The sequence below is a fragment of the Chelon labrosus genome (assembly GCF_963514085.1).
Source record: "Chelon labrosus genome assembly, chromosome: 17".
Lineage (NCBI taxonomy): Eukaryota > Metazoa > Chordata > Actinopteri > Mugiliformes > Mugilidae > Chelon > Chelon labrosus.
In genome coordinates this window covers 26,197,554-26,209,269 of record NC_140350.1, presented here as the reverse complement: position 1 = coordinate 26,209,269, position 11,716 = coordinate 26,197,554, and the positions used below count along the sequence as shown (strand labels likewise).

General features: G+C 40.8%; 1 protein-coding gene across 1 annotated transcript; it reads left to right on the top strand.

Moving 5' to 3' along the window:
• Positions 1-2,780: 2,780 nt before the first annotated feature.
• On the top strand, positions 2,781-3,716 carry LOC311502214 (GTPase IMAP family member 9-like; the record flags this gene model as incomplete). Its single annotated transcript, XM_084564339.1, has 1 exon — positions 2,781-3,716. Exon 1 carries the CDS (start codon positions 2,808-2,810, stop codon positions 3,714-3,716), a length of 909 nt encoding a protein of 302 aa, XP_084420465.1. The 5' UTR covers positions 2,781-2,807.
• Between the last annotated feature and the right edge of the window lie 8,000 nt (positions 3,717-11,716).

Sequence of the window (11,716 nt, the reverse complement as noted above, 5' to 3'; positions counted from 1 at the left end):
CAGCAACCCCAGATCATAGCACTGCCCCCACAGGCTTGTACAGTAGACACTAGGCATGATGGGTGCATCACTTCATCTGCCTCTCTTCTTACCCTGATGCTTCTCCACTATCCTTCCAGTTTTTAATAATGTGTTGGACAGTTCTTAACCCAGTTTTAGTAGTTTCTACAATCTCCTTAGATGTTTTCTCTGCTTGATGCATGCCAATGATTTGACCCTTCTCAAACAGACTAACATCTTCTCCACAACCACAGGATGTGTCTTTAGACATGGTTGTTGAAGATGTTGGATATTAAAGAGTTATGTGAGGTCAAAAACAGAAAGAAGTCTTCTTCTTCTATCATACCAGATACGGGCTTGTTGACCACTTTGCTGCAGCTTTGCTCACTAGATAAGATGCACCACACTCTAATATTTCACCTTGTAGAAACCAGTTAGAGCCGGCCTCGGCTACACATGGAGAACTACTGATCCACTAAAGGCGGCGCTCCTCCTATTGTCCTCGGGTGGAGCCCAGATAGAATCAAACTTGTGTGCACACATAGTTGGGGGCTTCTCCTTTTCTAGCCATAAGGTGGTTAAGCTGAAGTCTCAGTGCTGACTCTGGACCTATTCTCTGCTGCTAAATAAACTGTCAGTTGGAGAGAAGTTGTCGGGTGGTCTATTCATAGTCAGACTAACCTTTCCAATAGGTAGAAAGAACCTGGGCTGAAGGAGAGGGAACAATTCCTCCTTCAACAAAAATGAGAAGCTACTCATTGAATCAAACAAGTTTCAGGAGGAGTTCCTATTTAAACCTCAAGCTTCCCACCAGTCCCCTAGAACTGAAGAAGCTACTCGGATGAGTGGTGAAACGCCTTCTGAAAAAACTCTACAAGTCCAGTTGCCTTTTTTGAACCTTTTTTTGGATGTAGCTCTCTTCGCCGCTAGCCCAGATTTCCCATTTTCCCGCATCATGCATTTGTGGATCTGAGCAGCGTGAAAATAGTCTCAAAACTCTGTGTGCGTGGGTTTAGACACTTGTGAGCCAGGAAGTCTTTTGAAAACTAAAAGGATGAGCTTTGTGAAGTCGAACCATCTGATTTGTTCATTCATTCATCTTCTGTAACCTCTTGTCCTGTGAAGGGTCATGGGGTCTCCAGTCTATCCCAGCTGTCATTGGTCTAGAGGGGGGGGGGGTCCACCCTGGACAGGTCTCCAGTCTATCCCAGCTGTCATTGGTCTAGGGGGGGGGGGGGGTCCACCCTGGACAGGTCTCCAGTCTATCCCAGCTGTCATTGGTCTAGAGGGGGGGGGGGGGGGGGTCCACCCTGGAAAGGTCTCCAGTCTATCCCAGCTGTCATTGGTCTAGAGGGGGGGGGGGGGGGGGGTCCACCCTGGACAGGTCTCCAGTCTATCCCAGGGCTAACACAGAGAGACACTCACACCTACGACCAATTTAGAATCACCAATGAACCTAACCAGCATGTCTTTGGACGGTGGGAGGAAGCTGGAGAACCTGGAGAGAACCCACGCAGACACAGGGAGAACATGCAGACTACACACAGAAAGGAACCAGTCGGCCTGGACTAGAACCCAGAACCTTCTGGCTGGGAGGCATCAGTGATGACCACCACACCACTGAGCCGCCCACGTATAACCTGTCCTTATTTCTTCTTTCCTCATGTTGATCTCCTCCTAAATGTTTCTGTCTTTAAATCTGATGAATATTCTCTTCATGTAAATTTAATCACGTCTGTGGTGATGGAGGACATCACATGATCAGAGGAGGAGACTAGAAGCAGAATATAAACCAGAGCTGATGAAAATGAAAGTATTCTCCAGCAGAGAAGGACTTCACAGATCAGTCGACTGACAAACACAATCATGGAGACCAGAGTAGCTGAGTGTAAGTACATTTAAAGCTGTTGTGTTAATTTAGTTTTGAAGCTGTTTTCTATAATGAATTTAACTGAATAAACATGAAGCTGTTTAAATGTGATACACGTGTTGATTTATTTATGTATTTTACTTCACGTGTTTGTTTTGTTCACTCAGATATTTATTCTCTTAATTATAAACTGTCTCCATGTTGGAGAGTTTCCAGCTGAGAACCGTGACTCAGTGGTTCTCCATTATTTTCTGTCATACGTCCCCTAGTGGACAGAACCCCCCATTAATTGAAACACTATTGAGAATCTGATCATGTTTATTTATCTGTATGAGTTGCTGACACCAGTGTTCTGCATATAATCATCTGATCATCTAAATAGATTAATGAGCTGAGACAACATCTGGACCAACTTAAAACTATTTCCAAGGTCACTTCATGAACTCAGTTTATAACATTTAAAGCAGACGCTTCAGTCTGATGCTGGGTTAGCTTGTATGAGGCTAACAATGTTGGTATTTACTGATGCTCATATAATGATGGCCTTGTGGTGATACGCTCCATCAGCTCTACACCGGTGTTCCTGTGTTCTTCTTCTACTGGGTAGAACAGGCAATAGTTTGAGCTCTGCTGCCACCTACTGAAAGCCCCCCCCCCCCCAACACACACTCCAGTCATTCTTACTGAGGATGTCATAGCTGTAAAATGTTGGTGAATTAGAGCTGAGATCAGATTAATTTTATTATTAGTTATATCCTGTATATCCTCAGTCGTCTGGTTCTGTCTCTGCCACCTCTGGGTCTGTATTGTTATATATATATAAATAGATTTTATGTTCAAAAAGATTCTTTTCAGAGAGCTGCAGATGAATTTAGACTTTATAGCATCTCTAATGTCTCTGTGAATTTCTCCAACAGATGCTGAACAGAAAAGAGAGATGAAGATTGTTCTTGTTGGGAAAACTGGAGCTGGGAAGAGTGCAACAGGAAACACCATCTTAGGAAGAAAGAAGAAAGAAGAAAGAGCTTTTAAATCCACAGCACGTGCTACTTCAGTAACTACAAAGTGTGAGAAGGAGACAGGAGTGTTTGAAGGTCAGAAACTGGCTGTGGTTGATACTCCAGGTCTGTTTGACACTGAAAAAACTGAAAATGAAGTGATAACAGAGATCAGTAGATGCATCTCATTCTCTGCTCCTGGTCCTCATGTGTTCCTGGTGGTGATCAGTTTCAACAGATTCACAAAAGAAGAAAAGAAAACAGTGGAAATCATCCAGAAGATCTTTGGAGAAGCAGCAGCTCGTTACACGATGGTCTTGTTCACCCGTGGAGATGATCTGGAGGAAGAAGATGTCTCCATAGAAGAAGTGTTTGGAGAAAACAAAGCTCTCAGACGCTTCATCAGTCAGTGTGGAGGAGGATATCATCTCTTTAACAACAGAGATAAAGATCCATCTCAGGTCAGAGAGCTGCTGACGAAGATCAACTCAATGGTTCAGGAAAATGGAGGAAGTTACTACACCACTGAGATGTTCATAGAGGCTGAGAAAGCCATAGAAGAAAAGATGGAAACACTACTTACGGAAAATCCAAACATGAAGCCGGAAGAAGCAAGAAAAGAAGCAGAGAAAGACAACAAATTTATTTCTGATGGCAAACTTGTTGCTATACTTGCTGGAGCTGGAGCTGCTGTTGTTGGTGTTGGAGCTGGTATTGGAGCTGCTGCTGCAGCTGGAGCTGCTGCTGCAAGTGTTGCAGGTCCAGTGGGAGCTGTAATTGGAGCTGGAGTGGGAACTTTAGTGGGATGTGTGACTGTGCTAGTGAGAGATGGATGTGTTATACAGTGATTCATTAGCTGCAGCTCATTAATCACAGTAACTGTAAGTGTTTGAGTCTTTATGTTTATGATCATCTTCACTAACTGTGAGCTTCTTAATGTCAGTAACAATTATTCATCATGTGATTAATGAGACCAAGCTCTGCTGTCTTAACCTTACACTGTCCTGAGATTACTAATGTTCTGATTGGATGATGATATCACATGTTCTTTGTGTCTTTTAGTAAATCAACAAACCAAACACAATGTGCATTAAGACAATTATTCATTAACAGTGTTCCCTTTTGGAAAACGTTCCCCATCTAATTTCTCAGATGAATTAAAGTAATTAAAATGAATGTTCTAACCCGTTTTAGTTATTTATTTCAGTCACTGCCCTGTTATCTGGATAAAACATTCTTTAAATCTATAAATAAAATGTTAACCTCTTTTATCTGGAAAAAAACCCTCACCAAGAATAGCTTTTAAAACTTTAACAAAATCTAGAGAGAAAGGGGGACTGGCATTACCAGACTTACAGTTGTACTACTGGGCCGCCCAAACAAAGGGCCTGATTAGCTGGGTGCAAAAACGCAATAACGCACACTGGGTAGATAGAAGAACTATGCACTTCTATTTCTACAACCCTGCTACCATTCATTAACAATATCAATGCACTACACCAAATAAAAAAAAAACATATGTAGTGTACAACACTCTCCAGGCTTGACAAGATATAAATAAGTTCTGTGGGAAGTTTGGCAAAATCTCCAGGCTTTCCCCTTTATCCTCAAACCCAGATCTGCCACCATCAATTGGTAGTTCCTTGTTTGCAAAGTGGAGAGAGAATGGCATACGTCAGCTCCAACACTTGTTTGCTGAGGATACACTCAAATCCTTAATGTCAGAGTATGGAAGTCCGAAACAGGACTTCTATAAATACTTACAAATTCGCCCATTTTGTTTTAGTTACATGGGTGCCACATAGGAAGCCCATGTGTGAGTCTGGGTATTAAAGTATATCTATCTATCTATCTATCTATATATATATATATATATATATATATGCACACACACACACACACACACACACACAGGCACTTGACAATGGCATTTTATTTGCAGATAATAATTAATTTTCAAAAAATGTTTCTTGAATCAATTATGCAAAACTGGATAATGTCCCATGGGACAGTGGTTGAAAAACACTGTGCTAAGGAAGCAACAAGGAAAGCAGAAATAAACATGGAAGTACAGTAAAATGGAAATCAAAAGCATAATTAAAACAGAAATGAAGAAAAATTGGCAACAGGAAGGGAAATAAAGTTACTACAATATCAAAAGAAAGGTAGGGCTATTAGGGAAGTATGTAGAAGGAAGAAAGAGGAGGACATCATCACAAGGATGTGTTTTGGTCATACAAACTTAAACTTCTCTAAAAATCATTGGAAAACACCCAACTGGCAAGTGTCAATATTGCAATGTGTTGGAATCAGTAGAACATGTAATTCTGGAATGTAGTCAGTATCAACAACAAAGATAGATATTAAAAGAAAAATTGGAAGAACAACAAATCAGTTTGGAGCCAAAGGAATTGGTGTAGTAGTCAAATATTTGGAAAAAAATCTGCTAAGCAATAGAATTTAAAAACATTCCGATCCACACTCGAGTTCAGAAGGTGGTGGTAATGCACCATAGCTGTTTGCCATAAAACAAGAAGAAGAAGAACGCGTGCTTCACGCCACATGGGGACGCTTTCACCGTACCGTAACTTTCCGCATCACTGTAGTCCTACATTAAATTCAGTTCGTGATGGTTACATTATATTTGTTCATGACTAATTCCGACAAGTTATAGTTTAATCATAACCGTCATACACGTTGCAATTATTCGGATTTTACAGCTTAGATGGAGTTAAGCGAGTTCTCTGCGGATGGATATGCTGTTTGAATACCAGCCAGTGTTGCCAACTTGGCTACTTTCTCGCTAAATCCAGTAGAGGTGTGCGATACCGCTAGATTTGGTATCGATCCGATACCAAGTAAATACTGGGCCAGTATCGCTGATACCGATACTTTTTAATAATTACGGTGGACGCATCATCAGTCTGAATTAATCTAAATCTGAATGAATTTTCATGACATTTAAGTGTTCTTGTGATTTGCCTCCTGGATTATTAACCAGTTAAAATTCAGTACAGAATTTGGGCAAAGTATAACAATAAAAGTCACAATAAATAACAATAACAATAAATATCACAATACAAGTTTTGTTCAGAAACAACACAAAATGATCACTTTAGGACAAATAAAAACAGATTATTTTTCAGGCAGTGTGTTCAGAAACTACAATACAATTATAAACTAAATCTCTCCCTTCATTGAACTTCTTTCTGGATTTTTTTTCTTAAATAAACAAAGTGTACACAATTATCACTCCACAACAAATATTATAAATGTAAGGAAGTGTTTAAGTACAATACAATACAAAAATAAGACATTTCTCTCCTAGTGCACTTTTTTTCTCCTTTTCAGGGGTCTGTGCAACCCAGTCTCACCCCCTCATCGTCACATATTGACGCTTGGTCACTGACCCCTGTCGTCAACATTTGAAGCAGAAGGTACTCCCACTGCGTCGCTCTTGGACGACTAGGGCCGCCCATAGACCTGAATGTAAATCCCTCATCGTTGCTTTTCAACGCATAGGGCTGTCCAATAGACTTGAATGTAAAACCCTCACCGTCGCATTCTGACGCTGGGGATCGTAGCCTAATAAGCAGGCTAAAAGCTGTTTTGATTCCCGCTCTATAGCTGTTAATACGTCACTTTATTAAGTTTTAATATTTTTTCATGCTAGAAAGTAACGGTGTAGATCCCCAATATGTGATCAGTTTATCCAAATTACGCCTGGTTGGAAGTTTGCTCCGATGTTCTCGGAGAAGTGAAGCGCCACCTGCGGAACCAGGCGCAGCGAGTCGTCTCAGAGACGAACGGCCGGCCTCCTGAGGTGATCCGCCGGTCAACCTCCGTCGTCATCCCGGGGTAGAAAACGAGCTTATTAGTGTAAAAATACTACCCACATCCTCAAAGTGAATGCTAGTAATGCCGTATTACTCAATGCATTCGTTAAACCTGGTGCATTTTGATCAGTATTATTAAAAGATGGCTTATGAGATCGGCAGAAAGTCTAGTGACGTAGTTGGACCCATTCCATTCCTGTCTATAGCTGTCCGCCGTGGATTGGCTGCGTTCGGTTCCTGCTGCTCAACCAAGCTACAGCAAAGCTTCATAATATTTTCACATAAACGACTCAAATGCAGTGTGGTGTGTCATTTCTTAACTTGAAGCAACTATAATCACTGCCGTTACAAGTTCGGCTGTAGTAAATATTTCATGTGTTCAGCAGATAAACCAATCCAAACCCTGCCTACTGTAGCGGGAGAACCAAACTGCATTGCTGTTTGGCGTAAATCTATATTGCGCGGTTCTAAACACATCCTAAATAAACTCTCTTTACTTTTTCTTTACATATATCGACTTAAGCAATGTCATCGCTAGTTCGGCAATACTAGATATTCGATGTAATCAGTATATATATCTTTTTACAACCCTATTTTAACATATATGTTTGAAAACTGAAAAAACTACAAATATCACGTGACTTGGTATCAAGCTACATGTCGCAGCTCAAGGGATTTGTAGTTTCTACCACGATTAGTGATTTCCTTGAATAGGAGGTTATAAATAATAAAATGAATACATAGCCGGGGGTTTAAGGGTGTGGGAAACACATTTCTTACCAGAATTTAAGCATATAATTGTCAAGTGGGTGAAAAGATACCATTTTGGACAGCGCTCCCACTTTCTGTCTATATCCACTAGGTATAGTCACACAGCTGAGTTCATAAGCTTTCTACAGCACTTTGTCCCATGTCTATAGCCCCTTTTGATGCAGAATTACTTTAGGCTTGAGCCTTCAAAAATTCTCAGAAGTCAGAGTTCAAAGGTCAATAGTTCATAGAAGAAGTCCGTTACAACCCCTAAACTAACATATGTTATTCCCCACGTTGAGACCTTTCCAACAATATCTTTATTATAGTCCTACAACAAAGTATGGATTTTCACATTTCATGAACACAGCTGTGCTCAGGCTTAGATTCAGAGAGCCTTTTGAGGGCTCAGACCATGATATAAGTATTTTTTTTTTAAACAATGAGGAAAAATCATGTAAGGTAATCATATCTGACAGATTTACAACTGAATTAGTAATTAGGGTTCAAGCAGCGAAGCTGCTGGAAACCTATTGGTATTCTATGTTTTCTTATTAGTGATGCAGTGCTACGCAATGCAAACTATTGTTCTTCACTACGTTTTTTCTTTTTATTATTAGTGATGCAGTGCTACGCAATGCAAACTATTGACCCCTCTCATAGCAAAGCTATGGGGGTCAATAGTTTGCAGTGCGAAGAACAATAGTTTGCAGTGCTACGCAATGCAAACTATTGACCCTCATAGCAAAGCTATGGGAGTCAATAGTTTGCAGTGCGAAGCACTGCAAACTATTGTTCTTCACTACGTTTTTTCTTTTTATTATTAGTGATGCAGTGCTACGCAATGCAAACTATTGACCCTCATAGCAAAGCTATGGGGGTCAATAGTTTGCAGTGCGAAGCACTGCAAACTATTGTTCTTCACTACGTTTTTTCTTCTTCTTATTATTATTATTATTAAACTTTTTCCTACGCATTTTCGAAACCTTTCAACTCAAATACCGTTCGTCGCACACAGGTCAAAATACATCAAAACGTGCGTCTCGATCGGACTCGGTGTGCTTCTATACAGTTCTTTCAAACAATTTCAAATTTCCCAATTGAAATGAATGGAGAAGCCCGAAAAAAAAAAAAATTCAACAGACATTTTCAACAATGAACTGCTCTGGCATACTTTAACCGAGAGACTTCATTTAAACTTTAAAACGTAGGTACTCTTGCCTTCTCTTCAGAGATTCACTTCACTTGTCGACAACTTTTACCGTTTTTAAACTATGAAGCCTCAGAGTTGTGTAGGTTTTTACTCAAATTTCAGGGTTTATAATGGGTGTGTATTGCGCGGAATGTTTGTGCTAGAGTGGATGACATCATCAGCTAGAGTGAGGAGGGGAGAAGAAAGTTAGTCAAAAAACTGCACAGAAACTGCTCCCGTGGCCACAAATTTCACACGACAGACATAATTTATACATAGAAACGTAGGAAAATGTGTCTTCTCACTCAAATTCGTCTGCTAAAGCTGTAAGTCTTATAGTTTTGGCGTCAGACACAAAGATGCGCCAGCAACACCCACCCACAGCTCCATAGACTGCCATGTTAAAAAGGCAGGGAAATTTCTGGAGGAAAGCAGACGTAACCTTTCTTTGAATCGCTTTGAATAGGTCACATTTCTTCATTTTACCTACAAATTACACATCTAGACGTTCAGGAAAGCCTCAAGATGCCCAAAGTTAAGTCGGTTCAATGATTGGAAATACGGTTTGGCCACAAGTCCTTCCTGTTCGAGGCGATTTTTCAGCATTTTCTCTCTCTTTCCCCGTCTTCCAACTGACATTCTAACAGGAGCAGTTGACCCTGGTAGCCATGACAACCAGACCCCAACCAGCTTACACACGTTCACACACGCAGCTGCTGGGGACGAGAGGCGGGAAAGGAGCTCTCAGTGGAAAACATGATCTGCCAAAACATTAAAACCCCCCAAACCATTACTGCAGTACTGTAGGGGGCCAGAACCTGACATTATGACCTTTTCCTTTATTTTAAACACAAATTATATCTGGCTGCTTTGCTGAAACTCCTGACACAACATCCCTGACCCGTTTCCTTCATCTTATTAGGTCAGTGAATAGCTAAACTGGTAACAGACGCTAACGACTAGCCGCCCAGTGATTTAGCCGACGACTAGCCTTCCAGCATAGCTCATGTATGTTAGCAAGCTAGCGGAGCTAACGGAGCTAGCTAGCCGCTAGCTTAACGCCGCGGACTCAACCGCGGAGTTAGCCTCGAGCTAACCGCTAACTAACCGCTAGCTAACCGGGATTTAACCGCGGACCCGCGGGAGTTAAACACGAATTAGCCGCGGCAGTTCGCCGTGAGCTAACGCGGAGGCTAGTGGGGTTAGCCGCCGGCTAATTCGCCGCCTTGCTAGCGGGTGCTTATCACAGTAATAATGTTGAAGTTTTACAATTTAAAGGGAAGATATTTTTAAATGAAACTGTGTCAAACTGAAAAATATATTATTCCACCACATAAAGTAGGAAACATTTATGGCTTGCAACAACATTAATGACAGTATATATATATATATAATTGGAGTAATTTAATATAATATGATGTTTTTAATTAAATAAATAATGAGCTGTTGAACACTCATAAGAGTTATATTAAGTATGTTACATAACATTATTTGACATGTCTGTTTGTCTGCCTATAGTTTTCCTCCAGCTGATCCAGACAGACTGCAGTGACGTCCAACATGAGACAAAGAGCTGGACTCGCAGGACAATTTGAAGGTCTTCACTTCATCGCTGATTCCTTGTTACAGCCTGGATGTGTTAAGTTTAATATTATTGTTTATCTAACTGTAAGACTGTGCCGTAAACTGTTAAACTATTGCTCAGGTAGGAGTAATGAGTTTTATTGTTAAAATTATTATGATTAACGAGCAAATTGTAATAATTGATCGTTAATCATAATAATTCACCTGTTCATATAGTCATAATATAATCCTGGTGGGGGTGTGACGATCCCTCCCACTCTCTTCCTTATTTGATGCTAGCTTTCAGGTGGAGCTGGGAGGGCTCTGCTGCCTGTACCTGCCCTTCAGTTTGTAGAAGGGCGTAAAGGACGACCCTTCTCAGTGTCTCTCTCTCTCAGCCAGGCCTACTGCATCCTCCTCATCCTGTTTGGTTTGTTGTACCCTGCATGACATCAAACTCACACCCATCCAGTCAGAAGGAACCAGGCCTTAAATGCCTATTTGAGTTGTGCTTTTTGTTATAGCTGCTGCTCATGGTAGTAAAGACATGCTACTTAGTAAAGACATTCGCGACGTAAGTCGCGAATACTTTCATACCTGTCTTGACCTGACCATTACTTTTTGTAGTCAAACATGGATTATATTATGACTATATGAACAGGTGATCATTAAAGCATCATAGCATGGTAGCATCATGGTAGCATCATTAAAGCATCTTAGCATCATAGCATTGTAGCATCATTAAAGCATCTTAGCATTGTAGTATCTTAGCATCATAGCATCTTAGTATAAGGAAAACACACACTTTATGACAACTACAGATGTTTAACATGTGTCTGCTTTGTTATTAGCTTGTTGCTTACATTTACTTATAACATTTGAAAGACATTTCAATTTTTTTGCATTGTCTTTGATAGGATTAAAGGGTTCCTGTGCTTCGACAGCTGAGAGTGATCATCGTTGATTCATCGCCCTCAACCATCGCAGAGCAGTATCGCCACCTCACCCACACACATACATTCACCACACCTTCATCTACACAGATTTAATTTAAGTATAACATATTACATTAATTTGTCTTAGATTAGATTATTTTACATTAGGTAGTTAGAGTTTAGGTAAAGGTTAGGGTTTAGGTTAGTTTGATAGGTTTGATAGCCTGTTAAGCTTTGAAAAGTATTTTGTCTTGTTTTTTTTTTCTGTCTATTTTTTGTCAGCAGGATGCCTAGGAAGTCCAGACGTTCCATGGCGGTGAAGCAGCGCTGGAGGAGGCTCGACCTGGAGGAGCTGAGGTCCACCCCTTCCCCCCTGGAGGTATTTACACAGTAGATAAGCTTCTGTGCCACAATGACATCTGTCTGCGTGAAAATGGCTCTAGAAATGTTACATCTATTGTTTTCTCCTTAACTGCTGAGTTCTGTATGTGTTTGGTCTTAATGTTTCATCAGACGTCCCCCCCGGCCGGAGAGGAGCCTTCCCACCGACCCTGCTCTCAAGCTCGTCCCCC